At 51.6% G+C, this 19,961-nt stretch overlaps 3 protein-coding genes across 7 annotated transcripts in view; 2 read left to right on the forward strand and 1 right to left on the reverse strand.

The window, feature by feature from the left end:
- The first annotated feature begins 332 nt into the window (after positions 1-332).
- Positions 333-2,079, forward strand: HSFX4 (heat shock transcription factor family, X-linked member 4). Its single transcript, XM_024240448.2, has 2 exons — positions 333-916; positions 1,386-2,079. Exons 1-2 carry the CDS (start codon positions 434-436, stop codon positions 1,959-1,961), a joined length of 1,059 nt encoding a protein of 352 aa, XP_024096216.2. The 5' UTR covers positions 333-433; the 3' UTR covers positions 1,962-2,079.
- Positions 2,080-5,153: 3,074 nt separating this feature from the next.
- Positions 5,154-14,761, reverse strand: EOLA2 (endothelium and lymphocyte associated ASCH domain 2). 2 transcript variants are annotated; one of them, XM_063720986.1, is made up of 6 exons: positions 14,156-14,761; positions 13,377-13,441; positions 10,304-10,499; positions 9,938-10,064; positions 9,552-9,833; positions 5,154-8,692 (listed from the first exon to the last, which is right to left on the reverse strand). In XM_063720986.1, the coding sequence occupies exons 5-6, from the start codon at positions 9,802-9,804 to the stop codon at positions 8,469-8,471; spliced, it is 477 nt and encodes a 158-aa protein (XP_063577056.1). In that variant the 5' UTR covers positions 9,805-9,833; positions 9,938-10,064; positions 10,304-10,499; positions 13,377-13,441; positions 14,156-14,761; the 3' UTR covers positions 5,154-8,468.
- A 218-nt stretch (positions 14,762-14,979) lies between these two features.
- LOC129053094 (uncharacterized) overlaps positions 14,980-19,961 on the forward strand; it is a 67,340-nt gene continuing 62,358 nt past the window's right edge. For 2 of the 4 annotated variants that reach the window (XM_054545186.1, XM_054545187.1), the window contains exons 1-3: positions 16,110-17,077; positions 17,630-17,687; positions 19,920-19,959. In XM_054545186.1, the coding sequence (XP_054401161.1) occupies positions 16,950-17,077; positions 17,630-17,687; positions 19,920-19,959 (226 nt within the window). In that variant the 5' untranslated portion in view covers positions 16,110-16,949. Of the gene's footprint in view, positions 15,056-15,708; positions 15,806-16,109; positions 17,078-17,629; positions 17,688-19,919; positions 19,960-19,961 lie in introns of those variants that run through there. The other 2 variants (XM_054545185.1, XM_054545184.2) reach the window with 2 other exon arrangements.

The following is a 19,961-nucleotide window of genomic DNA, read 5'->3' on the forward strand; positions in this document are numbered from 1 at the left end:
AGAGACTGGCAACAGACCTCCCCTGTCTTTAGGGTTGGGAGTAGCCATAGAGCCATGGTTTCTCAGCTCATCTGGGGCAGGCCCTATGACACAACGTGACTGTCAGAAGATGGGAGACTTTTCTGGGAACTTGAACAATACCTGTTTATACTTTTATAAAAAGGAGACGCTGAAGGCCATGCCACCTGTCTACTCCCCCAACACCTGGCCACGGCCCCCCCCCCTCCAGATTGGCTGAGAGCCACCTTTGTGACACCGTGTGACAAATACGGCAGACGATGAGTTAAGCTGCTGGTTGCCCCGATACCGAGACTCTAGAATTTTGTGGACAGTATTTATTGGGCACACCTACTCTGACTGAAGTCATTTTGGACTTGCTAGGATAGTGATAAGGGCCTTGGGTACAAAATGCTCCTGATTCTGGTGTAGCTCCATGGCGAGTCAGAACACTGAACAGGAATATGAAGCCAAGCTGGCCCCATCTGTTGGTGGAAAGCCGACAAGCGGGGGCCCATCTGGTTCTTCACCTGATCCAAATCCAGATTCCAGCGAGGTTTTGTACAGGCACGAGGACCAAGCCATGAGCCAAGATCCAGGCTCCCAAGACAACTCACCACCAGAAGACCGAAACCAACACGTGGCCAACGTGGAAGACAACCACAACCTTTTTAGGCTCTCCTTCCCAGGAAAGCTTTGGATGATTGTGGAGGAAGACACATTGAAGTCTGTGAGCTGGAATGATGATGGAGACGCCATGATCATCGAGAAGGATCTCTTCCAGAGGGAGGTTCTTCAACGGAGAGGTGGAGAGAGGATCTTCGAAAGAGACAGCTTGAAGAGTTTCATTCGCCAGCTGAACCTCTATGGATTCTGCAAAACATGCCCAAGCAACTCTCCAGGAAAGAAGAAAATGATAGTAAAGTAGAAAGCATTTCTGTAATCCCTTTTCTCTTTTTCTCAAACATATCTTCATAGGACACCAATATAAATAATATACTGTAAGAGCTTAAGTGTCAAAGATAGCATTTGAAAATGTGAAATATTGTTTATTGAAAGATGAAAAGTATAGAACTTAAAAAGTATGGATTTGGATATTAAACTACAACCCCCTCAGAGCTAATGTAAGCATCATATTATGCAGACCTGCATATTACCTCTACGGGGTTGCAGTTTAATATCAAAATCCATGCTATTTATATATTACTGCCTTGACCTATGAATCGTTTATCTTTAGTCAGGTCATGCTGTAGAGCATAACCACACTTGCTGCCACTTAAAACATTCTTTTCTCCATTGTAAAACAAGACCATCATTTTGGGGGTGGTGGGCACGAAAGGAATGAATAATTTATCCCAGAATTACTAAAATGTTTCATTTTGTTTCAGATCTACCACAACTCCAATTTTCAGAGAGACATGCCCAGGCTACTTGAGAATATCCAGATTAAAGATGATCTCAGAAACACTGCTCAGCAAGAAACCCGTATCCCAGCTCCAAAGAGGAAGAAGCTGGTAGCTACAAGACGCTCCCCACGAATTCATCACAATAATGCCATGAAAGAATCCAACAATATTCAGCGACCCAGTAGCACCCAGTCCTTCATGTCCCCTGGTATGTGTTCCATGAACAGTATCACTCGGCATCCCCTGGGAAGTGGGCCCCCTCAGGGGCCAAATGACCCAAGTGGGGAGGGCACCTCTGAGGATGTCACATTTGCATCTTCGACTACTGCACAGGGGAACTTCACGGGGATGGAAAGCACAGGGGAAGTGCCTAGGACCCTGGTTTACCCAGATTATGATTGTGTAATGTCTTTGTATAATTCCCATTACTCTATTCTGTCGGTTGCCATCTCGGTCACGTCTCTAAATGAGCTCCCTGATGAGGAGGAGGAGGAAGGCCCCTCAGACTACAAGTGTGTACGCTGTGAACACGTTGGGGACAATCCTCCAAGCCCGTGAACTCACAGGCCACTGATGACTGATAAAAGTTGCCATTTTCTAGTGAGAAACACATTTTTGGTCCTAATAAGAAAAAAAAACAAAATTCTATGAGATAAATAAACAATTTAAATGAGAATCACAAGTCTGTGCTCTTTCTAACCTACTATCCTATACACATCTCATTGGTACAAGCCAGGGGAGGCTGAAAATCCTGTCCAAGAAAGGCTTTGGTCCCCATTATCCTCATTCATTCGGAGAAGCAGCATTTTCACACACTCAGCAGAGGATGTTGCTAGGGAACGTTGAGGCCAAGCCCAGGAAGATGCGGTCCCCTGAGTCTGGCCTGCTGGTCAGGAGACAGAACAGCCTTGCTCCTGATCCTGGCAGTATCACCTTATGTGATTCCTGTATCTTTAAACAGGAGATTCTATCCTCATGGGTCCCTTCCAACGTTGCCAGGAAGTGTCTGATCACTTCCTTATCAATAGCAGCTCAGCATCCCTAGCCTAGCATCCAGGGGCCTCCAGAGGCCCATCTCAAAGTCAGGCCACCCCATCTGCCAAGGGATGTACGACCACTATAACATCCTGGCTCAGAAGAGAAAGGCCACTGCAGTCAACGCCTGGGGGAAAAAGCCCATCATCCTCATAGATAATAACCACTAGAAACTTTGCTAAGAAATTACTGAAAAAAAAATTACTAAAATATGAAACAACACTAATCAGTTTTCAAAGTTAACCTCACTCTACCAGAGCTGTATTTTGGATGTATTGCTAGGATAGGAAGTAGCTGTGTGATGCAGGTGACATACATGCTTCAGAAACTGACAGACACTTTCATAACAGAGCAAGAGTAACCTGAAAGGACAGACAGCTGCTCTAAGTCTGAGGTCCTCTTTATCCTGGATGAGTTAGTCCATCAATGGCTGCTTACTATCAGGTCCCACACTTTCCATGTTTCCTGGATGTTAGTCACACATTTGATGACTTTTGACCAGAACAAAGACAGGGGAAAACACACTGTTGCAGGACTTTTCCTTAGTTCAGCTAAAGATGGGGTCCTTATCACACAGCCACAAAAATTTAGGCTCACAGATGATTTCAAGGGTGGGTAAGGCAGAGTTTTATCAGGTGAAAAGGAAAAAAAGGGGGAACAGGGACCCTCCCCAAAGCCAGAGTCCTTGCTGGTATGCTTCCCGCCTCACAGATTGAATCCAAGGTTCCACCCAGGAAGAGGAGGAGCCAGGATCTTCCCCATGGCAAATGGAGTGAACTTCTGTGGCTCCACCCCAGTGTGCACTCCTCCCAGTGCACAGGCTGGTTGGAGTTTCTCTGGGGAGCCCCTCCCACCTGGCTGTCTCATTCTTTCCTCTAAAGAAGTCCATCTAACTTCCATTAGAATAAGAATAAGGACAAGGTCTGATCTTCACTGCTTCCTGCTGACAGGGACCACTGTTTTGGAAAAATGGCAGTCAGAGCTCCTTCAGAAGCCAATCTAAGCATTCCCAGGAGAAAGGGCCATCGTCAGGGGCTCCAGTTGCATGAGCATTTGGAGTTTGATGGCTTGAAGTCAAGAAGAGACAAACCATGTTATTGGAAAACATGCATCAGAATGAAACAAGGGGAGTGTTAAGGACAGCTACAAAATCCTGAGGCCTTTTACCAGTTTGCACAGGGAGAGGGAGGCCAAAAGCTTGACTGGGAAAAAATACTTTACCCTTTTGCTAGCATGTTGGGCTTCTGGGTTCCCTTCCGCTGAGCCCAATCCTGAGCCAACCAGCTAAAGGTTCAGGAAATTAACTCTTTCCAGTTTGGAGGATGTATCTAAGGGGAGTGTCCCATAGTATGGAGGCACAATTACCTATCTGTGAAGAGAGAACAGAGGAGAAAGGAAAAAAGGTGTTTTTCAAAGGAGCCCCAGGAGTTCAGGATACATTAGAAAGGGGTACAGACTGTAGATGAATGGCTACTCATCTAGAAAGAGGGGAGCAGGCGTCCTTGGTTCCCTTCTCTTCCAAGCAGATACCCAGGGTACGTGAGGGAGAGAGGGAAGAGCGTTCTCGTTCCCTCTTCCATCCTTGCCTCCCAGAGTCCTGGCAACCTTGGCAGGTGCTTCCATGGGTGCCAAGGTGGCTTGTACTCGTGAAGCAAGGGGGCTTACGGGGTAGGAATCATCTACTCTTACCCACGTACACCCTGATGTCAGAAGCTTTAGATTCCTTAGACCTCATTTATGCCATGGATGCTAACATGGCCTTTGAAGCTTGCTTAATTGGCAGGAATCAGCCACGATCACCTGTGCTGTGCCTTTTAAATTCCATTATCATCTGCCTCTGGATTCCTCAGATCCAGTTTTCCTTCCTAGGGCTTTGACCCGAAGCTTGGAATTGAGTTTGGGACAACAATGTGTCTCAGGGGGGACTGCATGGACTCCTTATCATAAGCTGAATGCTAAGGTGAAGCTGTGGAACTGAATCCTCCGAGGGACAGAAACAGATGTCCTGGGATACACCCAGACAACTGGTGGCTACAGTTATGCTTGTAGAGTTTGGGTGCACGGTGCTTGCTTTGGTTAGCTCCCCTGGTTTTACTTTCCCAAAAGGCGACCTCTGAGAGATAGGCATCCTATTTATTCCATCCTCTGGCAGGATTTGCAGGATATTTCCTCAGAAGTAGGATATTGATCCAGAGTTTTACATTACCCATCCCTTTTGTTCTTTCTGAACTGCAGCCAGAGATTGCTGGTTGGTTCACAGGCAAAAGCAGGGTTAGTCTAAACTGTAGGTAAACACCTAAAAACAACTAATGAGTTTAGGATTTAATGACAAACATGTAAGTTTTAAAACATAATTTATCTCTCTCCAGTCCTCAATTTTTGTTAAAAAAACAAATCATAGGACTGAGTGGTTTGCAAAATAGACTTTAGTCTTATACTTGGCCTGATTATTTGCATAAAGTGCAGCAAGTATTTCTACATAGGCCTTTTGGATTGGTTTTGATAGAACTCTGTTCTACAAGGAATCTTAGATAAGACCTTTTAAAGCCCAGCCCAGCCATGGGTTTCTATCCTCAAATACCGGCGAGTTGGGTGATCCTCTCCTCTTACGGTCCCAAGATAAACTTGGAGGTCCTGGACCTGTTAGAAAGTGACATTCTCTACTGACCATAGGTCAGGAATCCTGTACAAGGACTGCACAGACAAGGGTACGAGGCCAGTTTCCCCACTCGGCTTTTATTGGCTTTGCAAGTCGAAATTGACTCCTTAAAGTGAAGCATACCCTTCCAGTCAAAGCCTTGGTAAAATTATCAGTTTTTCCAATTGCATCCTGTTGCAAAAGAAAAATGGATTCTTATTGCACTGATGCAAACAACTATATTGCCATACGTTAAGAATATTCACAGATAGTTTCCAAATTCTACAGGAACCAGACAGAGAGAAACAAACATGCTCCAAATTTTGCTCACCAGAATATACCTTGCTTAATTATTAAAGGCCATAAATAGTTCAAAATAAGTTTCTTTGACTCTGAAAAGCAAAACAAGGATCAACAATATTCCAAGTAAAAGTCAAAAAGGTTGCTTCAGCTTTCTGAGTTCAGTCCATTTAGTTCCTGTTTTGCTTCAATTCATGAACATTTCAGCTATTTATGAGTCCTGTACATTTTTCTTTATTCCAATGTCACAATCTCCAAAGTTATCAGACAGAAGCCTGTATTTGAGAGCACCTGTCAAAGTTCTATATCTTATCATAAGCCATCTTTTGAAAAGGATTAAAACAAGACAACAATTGTCTGTGAATAGCAAAATGTCCAGGATAATTACAGTTAGAAACATAATTGACAAAGAAGTTTGGTTATCTCTGTGGTTTACAATAACATAACAACCTTAATTATGATTGACAGCATATACTTAGACATTAGAATTTTAGAAATCCCATACACTTTTGGAACATATATTAGCATTATTCATAAAAATATAACCTAAAGAAGACTGAACATCATTTTGGCAATCCCATGTACCTAAACATGTCAAATAATCCTGTTTACCTCTTTTCTGGATGCTTCAGGGGCCCTCTGAAGTATCCGAAAAGCCAAGTGTCAGTAAAGACAATTTTGAAATTGAAGTTTGATTTTGCAAAGGCTGTTAAACATATTTAAAGCACTTGATATTATGAAATAGAATTCCAGATTACCATGTTATTTATGTTGCCAAAATGACTCAGAAATTTTAAAGCAAAAACCTTTTAAAATCTTTTACAAATTTTGCCAAAGAGCAAATTAGCACCTTAAGAAAACCTTGTTTTTATTTCAATGATTTACAGAAAAACCATGTAATACCTTTCTTGAATTTAGTCAGTATGTTCACACAGAGAACCTCTTCTGTAAGATTAATTTCCATAATATTTCCTCCACTTGTTTGAACCTTCCGCTTTATCTTATCTAATTTAAAACAATCCTTTAACCCTAGGCAAAAATTTACATTTCCGTGCCTTCTTATAACCTTTCACTAAAAAACACATTTTACTATTTTTACATATCTTGCATGTACATCTATTTTTCAGTAGTTTCATTTACATGTTATAATGCTAACTCCTAGCAATTTTCAACTCTAATGTAAAACCTGTTGTTTTAATTGCATGCTAGGTGCCGCCAAGGTTTACCTTCTTAATTAAGAGCGTGGTTAGTTCCATATATCTCCAGGCCCTACCAATTGTGAAGCAGGCAAGACAGTTCTCAAAACACAAAAAGTAGTTTATAACCTTAAAGCATTTAGCAAACCTTGCATCTGACCTGCATAATTTAGTTCACCTATTTACATTTTAATGACACCTGCATTTTACCAATAATCTTTAAGACTATTTTTATTTCTCAAACATTAAAAACATGTGAACTGAAAGGTACCACAGCTTTTATCTTCCCTTTAAAAAATATTTGATCCAAACACTTGTCTTTCTTTAGGCCAAATTAGAGCTCTTTTTACAGATATCTCACTCACACATATATAACTACACAGACAGGCAGGAAAAACCCAGTCCCTGGGTGGGGTTAAGAGACAGGGCTAGGAAAATATGCAGATATCAAAAAAGAAAGGAACCCATTCCCTAAAGCAGGGTTGCTAAACAAAGTCTTGCCACCTGAGTTACAAGCCATGCCCCCAGGATGTAAAACAAAACAATAAGACGGAGGGTTGCAAGGAAGTTTGCTACCAACCATACAGGCAAGCAAAGCGCACCAGATTGTGTACAATTTAACACATCCTTTTTCACAATTAAAGCTTTACAGAGAATATAAACAAGGATCCTTATCATCCCTAGCCTAGCAAAACATCTTCTAAAGGCCGTGCGGGGCGGGGCGGGGGGTGCCGGTTGTGGGGGAAGATGGACCTTTAAAAGCTAACTGCTCACGGTGTGGAGAAGAGGGAAAAAAATGCTTAAAAATGCCGGGAAGAACCTCTTATTCTTATGCAACTGGTTCCTCCACCAGGAGAAAAGCTTAATTACTGTCCAACAGAGTTAAACTCCTTGGCTTGGGAAGAAGACTCCAGCAGCTCACGGCATGGACTGCCAGTCAGCCACCCAGGGCGCCTTGAGCCATGTGTCCCAGCCCTGGCAGGGAGGGGAGGGCGGTGGGGAGCCGCTGCTGGCCAGTCCATCCCCCTCAAAAAACGAAAAGGCCATAAAGACTAAGGCCGACCTTCCCAACGCCTGGCAGCAACAGGGGTGGGGGCATGGTTTCCCACAAGCTCAGAAATCTGAGGATGGAAAGGTTTAGATGCACAACAGTGAGAGGTTTTGAGCCCCAATGTTGCACACCAAACATGCTGCAGGACTTTTCCTTAGTTCAGCTCAAGATGGGTCCTTATCACACGGCCACAAAAATTTAGGCTCACAGACGATTTGAAGGGTGAGGCAAGGTTTTATGAGTGAAAAGGAAAAAAGGGGAAACAGGGACCGTCCAAAGAGCCAGAGTCCCTGCTGGTGCACTTCCTGCCTCACAGACTGAATCCAAGATTCCATCCAGGAAGAGGAGGGGCCAGGCTCCTCCCCACTGCAAGTAGAGTGAACTTCTGGGGCTCCACCCCAGTGCACGTTCCTCCCAGTGTATAGGCTGGTTGGAGTTTCTCTGGGGAACCTCTCCCACCTGGATGTCTCAATAGAACGGGGCCTCAAACACTAACCTGTCATCTACAACACGTTTATTAGTACAATCTAGAAACTAGCAGGACCAAATTAGAAGCAATGCCGAGACATTTACTGGCAGCTTTTCCTTCTACCCTAAGGTCAAAGTACTTGAGACATTGCCTGTGTGTCTAAAAAGGCATCACACAAGGAAAGCCCCACCCCCTACTTCCTTCATCTGAGCAAAGAAACCTGTTTACATGCACAGTGCTTAGTGGGTGGGATTCTCCAAAGCAGTGGAAATTCAGATTTAACCTAATGTATATAGGTCTGCGTCATGCTGGCGAATTGAAGGTGTCATGATTTAGCTGGTTTCTCTGGAACTTTCCTTTCAGGAGCCCACACTTGTCACACTTCATGCCCCAAAGGGATCAGGTGCTCTGGGATGTCTACCTGGAATACATCCCTGCCTCCTTTCCTAGGTATGGGCTCCAGTAACCACCTGGGGTTTGAAATCACTGTCAGGTACTTCTGCTTCAGGTTGGTCAGTACAGCTTGATTTTCTAGTTCCACAACCTCATCGGGAGTTAAGTCTTCGGGGCATTGCAAAGTTTCCCCAATATCAACGAGTCCTGTACACAAAGAGAGATACACATGAATGCCTTTCACTTCCATAGCCCAAGGCCTGCCCATGTGACAACAAGGTTACTCAAAGTCACAATCAATAGAGAGTAAGCCGGCATCAGCAAAATGACAAGAAGGGAGTCGAGTCCTTCTTCCGTAGCTTTGATAACAAACCAAACCCGATACAGGAAATCCTGGGAGAGGCAGGGGGAGGGCTCCAGAAAGGCAGAGGAGAGGGCCTTGTCCTCAATGAAGCCACACAAGAGGCAGGTCCAAGACAGACTTCTGAGGGCAGTGGTTGCAGACTGGAAGGGCACCAGCCACTGCCTGGGAAGCTACAGGTGATGCCTGAACAGGTCACCAGGGGACAGGTGCTGATGTCGGGCCTCAGTCACCTAGAGGTTAGGGGACTTGCCCAGGGTGCTGTGAGTGGTGGGGCTGGGGCAGGTTCATGAAGCCAGGCAGGCAGCCCAACTCTAGAGGTCACCTGACCCACTCGGCGGGCTGGGCTGCTTTTCATGGTCTCTGCCACACATGTGCACGCATACACGTATGCACAAACACACACACACACAAGCCAAACACCACAAACACCATGTGCACATGGACCTGACCAGGCTTCTCACTGAGATCAGAAATAGGAACTGAGGCCCAGAGCGGAGAAATGATTTACCAGAGCTCGTGGAAGCTAGGTATGCCAACCCCTAGCCCAAGGCCCTTGCTGTCCCTTTGAAGGTGTGTTGCCAAAAGGAATTGTGTTATACACACCAATCAGTTCAGACGACAACAGAAGCCCCCAAACTCCCAAGCAAGATCTTGGGTGGCAGCTCTAGGCGTTGTCCGCGCATTTGGTACGTTGTCACTTACCCGCTATCACTCCTCGACCAAACTTTTCCCCTTCCCTGAGCAAGGCCTGAATCTGAGCAGGAGTCATCCCGAACCTCTCCACCAGCAGCTCCCACCAGGCATCGCCTTCCCAGTCCCTGTGAGCAATGTGGATGGCGATGGTACAGTTCCGCTGGCTGCTCAGCAGGGGACGCCAGCGTGTCTCCACAGTCTTGACTCCATTTAAGACAAAGCCAGCATAAGGCTGCCGGAAGGAGAGGCAGCCAAACTTCATCTTCGCAGGCGCCCTGGGCCTCCTGTGGCCTGCAGAAGCACAGAAGCGCATCATACGCCAGCCCTCCAAGCTCACCTGCAGTGGCCTGACCTTCCCCCCACCGTGTCTCTCAGATGGCCTAAATCGCACTGACCTTGATGGTCTGCTGCTTCCGTCTGTCACTGATGTCCAGCACCACAGCAGGCTCAAGGGAACGGGCTGGGATTCGGCTGACTCAGCCCATGGAGTCTTTGGGGTGGTCCGGAGTAGGACGGGGACAGCTAGAGGAAGGCACAGGCAGGATAGCATGTGGTCAGTGCTATGGCAGAGGTCAACGAGCCCTAGAGCAACACAGAGGACAGAGGGCCCCCTCGGCCTAGCCAGAGTGGAGAGTCGGGGCTGGTGTTAGCCCTCTTCCAGCACAGAGGGACAGTCCCATGCTCTGCTTCTCTTCTCTTTCCCCTGCTGTGCCCTGCCAATACTCTCAGTGCCCTGGCCCTGCCGCCACCAAGGCACTGACCTTCCCGGCTCCTACTCCAGGGCTGCTGAACACACATCGTTGATATTCAATCTCAGCTCTGTCCTCAGGATGCACCGTGACCTCAGATGGCCCTCAGTCAGACATCTCCTCTCCACCCCTCTGGGTGCCACCTTCCTCAAGCCCCTTTCCCCACCACTGCTCTCCACTGTCAGCAGACGCCCCGTCCCGATCTGAGCTGAGAAAACAAGAATGATAATCAGAACAACTGGCAACCCCCAACACATGCCTTCACGTGCCAGCCTCTGGGATGGCATGATCCTCGGATCATCAAATTCAAACTTCAAGTAACCCAGCAGGGTCAGTGGTACTGTGAAGGCCCACTCTATGGCTGAGGAGAATGAGGCACCAGCCCACAGTCACATGGGCTCTGACTTCCCACAACTCTTGCCCAGCCTCCTGCGTGTGTGGCTTGGGAGAGGGTCCCCTCCTCCTGCATGGAGGACAGCCCTGTGCCTCGGAAGGAGCCCTGGGCTTGAAGCCAGAGCCTCAGCCCAGTCACAGACTCTTGAGATGCCTCAGTTTCCACATGGCTGTGAGGATGGGAGACAAGGCACCAAGAGCACTCAGCTCAGTACTTGGCACCTAACAGAACAGTCAGAAATAGTGGCTGCCCTCACCCATCACCGTCGTCATGATGATCATCAGGCCTGTGGCCCTGCCCCCGGCCCTGAACTCCACCCTTGAGCCGCCCCCCTCCACTCTGGTTAGTATCTCTCTGTCCTTCCTTTCCGCACATAAACTCGACCTCTAGTACGTCCTGTGATTTTAAGAAAATATACCCACCCTCACGAGACAAAGCCCTGATAGGGCCAAAGCTGCCTGGTATTCACTCCTTTCCCAATCTGTAGTGCAGCCTTCTGAGCACCAGATCTCCTGCTCTTCTCCTGCCTCTGGGGTGAGCTGCCCCAGCCAAGCCGGTTGCCTGCTGTGCTCTGGACCCTGCTCCTCTGGCTCACTCCGGGCCCTGGATGCCACCAGCCACCATCTATGTTTGCTCAGCATCCCTACTCTGAGCACACACGCGCCTCCCGCTCTGCCTCCCTTCTCTTCAACCCTGAACAGCCGAGACCTCAGAAGAGCTGTCTACATGCACAGCATCTACTTCCTCTCTGAACCTTCTGCCCCCACCCCCACCTTTCTCCCTTTATTCCCCACCCCCCCACCCACTCCACTGACTGACCTATCCCCACAAGCACCCATGGCCGGCCTCATGCCAGTCCTGTCTTCATCTTAGTCCATACTCAGCAGCCCCAGCATGGCTGGGCACACTCCTTCCCTCCTTCTGGGACCCCCACGTTGCTCACCGTCCTGCTCTGAATCACGTGGTGCAGGCCACCCCCCGTCAGACTCAGCCTTAGGTGGACAGGCCTGTACACACTCAGGACCCCAACCACCACCACCAAGTCCACCTCCCTTCCACCTCTGTGAGTGGCATCACCAGCTACACAGTGTTCCTGCCCCAGACCTAGCTGCTCTCTGCCCTCCCTCTCTTTCCCACATCTGCGGCCCACATCCCGTGGCACTGTGTCCAAAACCGAAACTGAATCCGATCCCTCTCCATAATCTCTATGGCCACAATCCCAATCCAATGCCCTAAAACCCCCTGCCTTCTGAAGAAGTCTCCTGATAGCACCCCCACCCCCACCTCAGCACTTGTCCTCTGCACTCTTGTGACCACACTGCCATCGGAACGATCTTGGTACAGGGACAATGAGATTATGTCACTCCTCTACTGAAACCTTTCAAGGGCTCCCTGCCCCAACTAGCACGGAATCTACACTTCCTCTCAGGGCACTCAAGGTCCCTCCTGATCTGGCTTCCCACCCCAGCCACGTCCTCTCCTCTCCCCTTTATTCACCACCCTGCAGCCACACAGGCCTTCCATCCCCTGAGGGAACATGCCAAGCTTGTTTCTACCTCAGGGCCTTTGTCAGTTGTGATGGGTTGCATTGTGTCCTTTTAAAATGCGTATGTTGAAGTCCTAAACCCCAGCACCTCAAAATGTGGCCTTATATATAAAAACAGACTCATTACAGAGGCAATCAAGTGAGACTGAAGCCATTAGGGTGGACCTGCATCCAATGTGGCTGGCATCATTATGAAAAGGGGGATTTCAGAGACAGTCATGCACACAGGGAGAACACCATGAGAAGATAAACGCAGAGATAAGGGAGATGCTTCTACAAGCCAATGAGTGCCAATGATTGCCAGCCAGCCGCCCACAGCTAAGAGAAAGGGGCAGACTAGATTGTCTTTCACAGCCCACAGAAAAAATGAACCTGGCCAACACTTTTGATTTCAGACTTCCATCCTCCAGAACTGTGAGACAATGATTGTCTGTTGTTTAAGCCAGCCCCTTTATGGTCTTTTGTTTCAGCCATCTTGGCAAACTACTGTTCTCAACACATCTCCACAGGATAGGGCATGAGTTTTCCATCTAACAGCGCATCAAGCCCATTCTTTCCACCTGATAATCTTCATCTACCTTGTTTTTCACTGCCTGTGTGATATCCCATTGTTGGTCGTCTCATAATTTGCCTGATCATTCCTCCACTGACGGAGAGTTACAAGTTGCTTACCAGTTTTGCCACTAAAAATGACATTACCTCTAACATTCGCTGTGTGAAGACATGCTGAAGGAAATGCCTCGGCCGCCTGGCACGCCCATCTAAGATGCTGATATCTGCCAGCAAATGACTTTCCAGAAAGACTCACCCGTGTACCCTCCACCAACCCATCCATGGCGCCATTTCCTCACACACTTGTGGCCCCTGAGCATCATTATTCTTCTGATGGGTGACAAAAGACCACCAGGTTCCTTGGTTCCGGATTACTTCTGACAGAGGCTGAATGTCCCCCACAGGGCCTGGCCACTTCCATCGGGATATGTGGCTACAGTAAATGCCTCTTTTCTGCTGCCCAGTTTCTTAGCCAACCCTTTTCTCATCATCACCACAAAATCAGAAGAAACGCGGACTGTGTGTGTGTGTGGAATCCCCAGCAGGAACTGATGTAACTGAAAAGGCAAGAAGGGGGTTGAGTCCCCTCCTACCTGGTGCTGCAGAGTACCGGCTTTACGGCCAGAAAAGGAAACACTCTTCCACTTAGCTTCTTTACCTGCACAACAAGGAAGATAAAGAGGAAAGGTCATCAAGTGCAAGCCAGCAAAGCTGGTTAATGGCCCTAGGACGGTCTTCTACTCAGCAGGCATTGGAAACCAAGAAGAGCTGGGAGGGCCGGTCCTAAGAGTAACACATGTGCACCTCACTCACGGTTTGGTTCTGCTAATCAGAGCGGTGGGACCCTCCGCACCTGTGTGGGTCACAGGGTGCACCAGCCCGCAGGGCAGAAAATCATTTCAGCAAGTTGAGTCACATTCCTACAGCTGAGCACGCTCCATCCGAGGGGAGAAAAATGCCACTTCCCCTCCCATTGTCATCTGGCGAGGATTTGGGGGACCTAAATCCCATTGCCCACTGCTTAATTCTGGTTAGGTCATGCTGAGCACGGGGCCACAGGCCAGAGAGCTATGCACCGCCCGGCCTGGGGTCCAGGCGAGCTTACAGCACAGGGGCCAAGCGGGAGGCAGGGAAGACCGGGCCGAGGTGGGGCCGCCGTGTGTGGAGCAGCACTTGCAGACGCACGTCGCGGGTACATGCGCTTAGAAGGAGGGGGCCGAGACCCTGGCGAGAGCAGGGGACACGAAAGGGCGATTCGGGCGCGCCCCGCACGGGTTCCCTGCCCCAAACCCAGGGGAACGAAACCCCAGCCCGCAGGTACCGTCCGCAAGAGGGCCGAGCACACGGGCTCCGGCATCAGGGGCCCTGGTACCTTTCAGCCGCAGCCGGTCTCACGGTCTCCGGACCCTGAGAGTCGTGGGCGTTCAGGGCCGACTCTGGCTTTTGGCCTCAGGGAAGAACAGTCCTCCGCCTCCTCGCGACCCAGCGAGGCCACCGGAGCCAGCGAGACGTGGGCCGCGGTGAGAAGAGAGAGCGCCCGGTTCGTGTCAGGGCTGCAAGGTAGCTGCCGCTTACTCCGAGAAACCGGTGGCCAGTGACAGGTGCTAGCAGTCCGTAACTCTTCCGCTTTCATGCACCTCCCGTCGTCCCCTTCATGAAGAACGTACGTGCGCGCGTAATCACGCAGTGCGTACACCGCGCACGTACGCAGGAGGCACGTACTCAGCCATGCCTATACACCGCCAAATCGCTAGGAAGCCACGTATTCACGAAGCCACGCAGTGATGTCATCACGCATGTACGCACGCACTGGCCGCGAGGAGACGCTGTTCATTACCGGATCCTGTCGCGCGCCAGCCAACCAGGACAAGGGCAGGGGAGCTCGAGACCAGCAGCCTGGACCAAGAACCGGAAGGAGGAAAAGGAACCGGAGGGAGGAAGAGGAGGGGCGGGACGAGGCCACCAAGCAGGATTTTTAAGCCCAGAGCTTCGAGACCAGCAGGAAGGAGCTGGGAGAAACCACTGCGGAGGGGTCGGGGGCGGGGCTGAGAGGAGGAGGGTGGAGCTGGGGGAGGGGAAGGGCGGGAGTGAGGAAACCGCTGGGGCGGGGTTAGGAGCGGGGGGGGGACTTGAGGGGGTGGGGCGGGGACTTGTGGGTGGGGCGGGGCTGAGAGAAGCCATTGGGGGCGTGGCTATGGGAGATGTGGGCTAGGAGAGGCTGCAGGAGGCGCTCGCGAACTCCTGAGAACCAGCGCGGGGAGGGAGGGGGCTGGTGAGAGGAGGAAGGTGGGGCTGAAAGAAACCAGTGGGGAGGGGTTGGGGGCGGGGCTTTGGAAGCTGGTGCTGGTGAAGCAGGGCGGGGCTCGTGGTGGGGCGGGGCTGAGGGAACCGCCAGGGAGAGGCTGGGGGGCGGGGCTTTGAAAACAGCCATTGGAGAAGCGGGCCTGGGGGCGGGGCAGGGACGAGGGGAACCTCTGGGGTGGGGTTGGGGTTTGGACGCAGCCACAGGAGAAGTAGGGCGGGGCTCAGAAAAGGGTTGGACGTGGCTGAGAGAAACCGCTGATGGGGGTGCTGGGGGCGGGGCTTTGGAAGCACCCGCAGGAGAAACGGAGGAGATGGGGAGAGGCGGGGCTCGGCGCGGGGCAGGGCTGAGAGAAACCGCTGGAGTGGGGCTGGGGGCGGGGCTTCGGAGGCGGCCGCGGGAGAAGCAGGGCGGGGTTCGGGGCAGGGCGGGTCTGAACGAAACCCCTGGAGAGGGGCTGGGGGCGGGGTCTTTTAAACAACCGCGGGAGGAGTGGGGCGGGGCGGAGCTGAGAGAAACCGCTGAGGATGGGCTGGGGGCGGGGCCTTGGAAGGAGCCGCTGGAGGGGCGGGGTGGGGCGGTGCTGAGAGAAACCACTGGGGGGGGGGTCTGGGGTCGGGGCTTTGGAATCAGCCGTGTGAGGAGCAGAGCGGGTTAGTGGGAGAACTGAGCGAGGAACAGCTGCGGGAGGACTCCGCGGACTCTTGAGAACCAGCTTGGGTGAGCGGCGGCTTGGGGAGGTGTAGGGTGGAATCAAGAGAAAGCTGTGTGAGAGGGCCTGGTGCACAGCTCAGCTGCAGGGTAGAGCTGAGGGAAAGCTGGGCGTTCCTGGAGGAGGAGCAGGGCGGGGCTGTGGCAAAGCTCTGTGGGAGCAGATGGGGCGGGGCTGCGGGAAAGCTGGAGAAGGAGGAGCCAAGCTGCACCAAGGCTGGCGGGTGCGAATGGCGGGGGAGGAGCTAGTGCAGAGCTGGAGAAAAGAGCTGAAAGGTTGTTGGGGTGGGTAGAGGGGTAGGAGAAGCGGGACGGGGCTAGAGGAGGCGGAGCTGGGAGCGGTGATGAAAGGGTAGCAGGGCGGGGCAGTGGGAAAGAGCTGTGGGAGGAGGAGCTGGGGGTAAGAAGTTGGCTGCAGCGGGGACTGGGTCAGAGCTTCTGGAGGAGCCGCCTGCAAGAGGAGGGCGTAGTTGTGGGAGAGAGCTGGCGGCGGAACAGCTGGGGCGGAGCTGCTGGAGGAGGAGCTGGGGGCGGAACTGTGGGAGGAACAGCTGGGGTGGAGCTGTGGGCGGAGCAGTTTGGGCGAAGCTGCAAGAAGAGAAGTTGGGGACGGACTTGCAGGAGGAAAAGCTAGGGGTGGAGATGCTGGTGGAGCTGAGCCGAACTGGGGGTGGAGCTGAGGCCCTTCTGTGATGCACCCTTAGGCAAGACTCCAAACTTGCCCGCAGGGACCTCACTGCACCTCCAGTGGCTACCCCCAGAGGGCACGGAAGCAGCAAGAACGGCGGGAACACTTGCCTGGCGTCCATGCAGCTCTAGGCTGAGTCTTGCAGGGCTGAGCCCCCCAGGCCTGCTCTCCTGTGTCCTAGCCACTCTGTCAGTGCCTGCCAGTGGGGTCCAGAGGGACCGTCTTTTTAACCCTTCTTTTGCAGGTGATGAGAAACATCCCCAGTCTTAATGTCTTGCCTCCTCCGACCTAAGTCGCCCAGCACACAGCCCAACTTCCCTGGCAAACTTGCTTTTCAAACTCTCTCTCAGTCACGGGCTCAGGTTCTGTAGTGCTGCCATGCTTTACTCCTCTGTCCTTCCCCTTATCTAGTCTCCCGCAATGACTTCATAACCAAGTTCTGGGTCCCTGCCTCTGGAGTGCCTGATGAGACAAAACGGCTCCTCGTCCTGCATCCCCGCTGCTACTTCAGAATTCAGGCCTCGTGGTCTGGAGCCTGCACTGTTCCATGAGCCTCCTGACCAACCTGGAGGCCTCTGTCTTTCTTCCCTCAGGTCTGTCGTCCACGTTCCATCGGCTCAGTTTCTAAGTCACAAATCTGTCCCTAGCAATCCTCTAGTGAAAACGCTGCCGGGCCTTCTCAGGTTTAAGTCCTAACAGTTCAGGGAGTCAGCTCAGCTCTCCCCACCCTTAAGCCGAACACTCTCTGGGTTCACGCTGTGCTGTTTAGTCACTGGTCCCCACCAGCCTGCTGTTCCAGGTCTCCTTGCTTTGCACAGGCGGTTCCCATGGCCTTGTCCTGGTGCGTTCCTGGCCTCCTTCAGGGCACAACTTTAACGTCACTTTCACAGCCCCACCCCAAGTATTAGGGACTTTCATCTCCAGCTCTGATAGCATTTTGTACCTCCCCCGTCCCCACCCCACGTTAGGCTCTTGCAACCCAGGGTGGTAATTGCTCTGTAAGAGTCTGTGGCTGCGGCAGGGTCTCTTGAGTTCCTTGAAGGCAAGGCCGGTGTCTTACTCATTTCTGAAACTGGGTGCCCAGGGCACAGTATCCGCTTAGTAAGCGTTGAATGAGCAAAGGGCTGCTTTCTTGTTTTTTCTAGTGAGATGTGCCTACTTCTCCCTGGAGAAGCTGGAGGAAGCAGGAATGCTGGAGATGAGGTGAGGAGGAGAGGGTCCCTCTTTATGGGATGTGGGCCGTAGGGCTGCAGGGGACCTTCAGATCACCAGTTCCAATTCCTATGCATGTTAGCATCCCCTCCTGGGTTCCTTCCCCCCAAGAATGGTTGCCAGCTTCTGCCGAACACCCCAGAACCTGCTGGGAGTGGTTTCAAATCATGAGTGAGGATCCCCGGGATGGTGGGTTGCCGTTGCTCCTCCCGTGGCGTCTTGTTTGAAGAACTAGAACTCGCATAATGAGCTGGATAGTCACCATGTGGCTGCTAGCAGGGAAGCCCGTGGTGGCCACATAAGGGCTCCCTTTTCCAACTCTCCCAGCTGCTCCTCACTCTCACTCCTGGGTGTGCTGGGCAGTGGGGTGCAATGCGCACGTAGGTGCACACTCTCCCTGGGCGGCAACGAGCAGCAGAGGTCTGATCTGTGGTCGGGTGAGGAGAGGAAGTCCAAGTAAAGCAGCTGCAGCGGTGAGTGGGCCTAGGAGGAATGGCGTCACCAGGCCAGGTAGGGATGCGGGTGGTGTTCGGCTAACCCTGAGAAAGGGACCAGAATGCTCCTGAGTCTTGATTTTCATTCCCAATAGCAGGTCAGCACCAAACCCAAAAACGCTCTGATTTCTGCCTTCCACGCCACACTCTCTTCACCTGCTGCCTCCTCACTCCTCTCATTAACAATGTCCTGGCAGGAACAAGACTTTTCCCTCCCTCCCTTCTCGTCTCTTAGCAGGTCAGGTCGGCCTTCATCTCCCCAGACCCGTCCTGCTCCTGGCTTCCCCTGTGGGGCCCTCCCTGGATGCTCTGGAGTCCCGGGCAGTAGTCAGCCAACTGCAGGCATGCGGGGCCTTCTCGGGTTCCTTGCTGTGCTCCCATGAAACCGCTGTGCCTGGCTGCACCCCACTAGCACACACTCAACTGACCCCCACTCCTGGGGCCAGAGGTGTGTCTCCTCAAGTTCTGCTTGCTTCTTCAGGCCTTGCTTGCATGCCTGTCGTGCCACACATCATATCTCTTTTAGGAAGTCCTTGCCGTTTCTGAAGATCCTTTGCAGCTGACTGTATCCTCTGCCTGCCTCCCCCAGTATACTGCCTCCTTCCTGAAACCACAGCCCCCGCTCAGGTCTTCCTTCCTTCCTCATCACCAGGGAGCCCCCTGCAGAGCTCCCTGTCCATCCCGGTGGCCTTCTGAGCCTTGCCTCCCCTCCCTTCCCCTCCCCTCCCTTTCCCTCTTCTCCCTTCCCCTCTTCTCCCTTCCCCTCTCCCCCGTTCCCTACCCTACCCTACCCTGCCCCCCCCACCCCCTGCCCCCACCCTGCCTTCTCCTGCTCTGTCCTCTCCCTCCATAGCAGGCTAGCCTCCCTGGCTGGAGCTGTCCCCTGGGAATTTGCCGTCACCTTCCCTCTCAGTGCTCAGCATCCCTGGCTGCGCAGTCCCTCTCTTCCACCCACATGCTCCCCTAGGGAATCATTCTTTTTGCTCAGTGTAATTTCCGTGCGACTCCTCCTGTTTTCTGAGCCTGTCACCCCCTTCCTCTTTCCTTGCCTCCCCACTGACACTTTCCAGAGTGCAGCCACCTCCCCTCGCTGTGCTTTTTTGACTCTGAGGCCCAGGAGGAAGTTGCCCTCCTCTGGAGAGGGTTCACTTTTGATCCTGCCTAGTGTTCCGGGACATGGCCAGTCTGGGACCGCTTTGACCCTGATTCATGGTTTCCCTTCAGATGCTTTTTGGTCAGCCTGCTTTCCTCGTCTAGGAAATGGCTTTTGCCCATTTTTCTTTTTCTTTCTTTTCTTTTTCTTTTTTTTTTTTTTTTAGACGGAGTTTCGCTCTTGTTGCCCAGGCTGGCGCAATCTCGGCTCACCACAACCTCCGCCTTCTGGGCTCAAGCGATTCTCCTTCCTCAGCCTCCCGAGTGCTGGGATTACAGGTATGCGCCACCACGCCTGGCTAAGTTTGTATTTTTAGTAGAGATGGGGTTTCTCCTTGTTGGTCGGACTGGTCTCGAACTTCGACCTCAGGTGATCCACCCGCCTCGGCCTCCCAAAGTGCTGGAATTACAGACGTAAGCCACCATGCCTAGCTTGCCCATTTTTCTAGTGAGTCACTTGCCTTGTTGGTATGGAGTTGTAGGAGCTCTTTCTGAATTCTGCCTCTAACCCCATGTTGGCTTTTTGTATTTCAGAGGCCTCGTCTGCTCAGGGGCTTGTTCTTCTGTCTCTTTGCAGGGCTGTTTTGGACTCAGTATTCACCTAAGCACTCCAAATTGT

The sequence above is a fragment of the Pongo abelii genome, chromosome X (assembly GCF_028885655.2).
Source record: "Pongo abelii isolate AG06213 chromosome X, NHGRI_mPonAbe1-v2.0_pri, whole genome shotgun sequence".
Classification (NCBI taxonomy): domain Eukaryota; kingdom Metazoa; phylum Chordata; class Mammalia; order Primates; family Hominidae; genus Pongo; species Pongo abelii.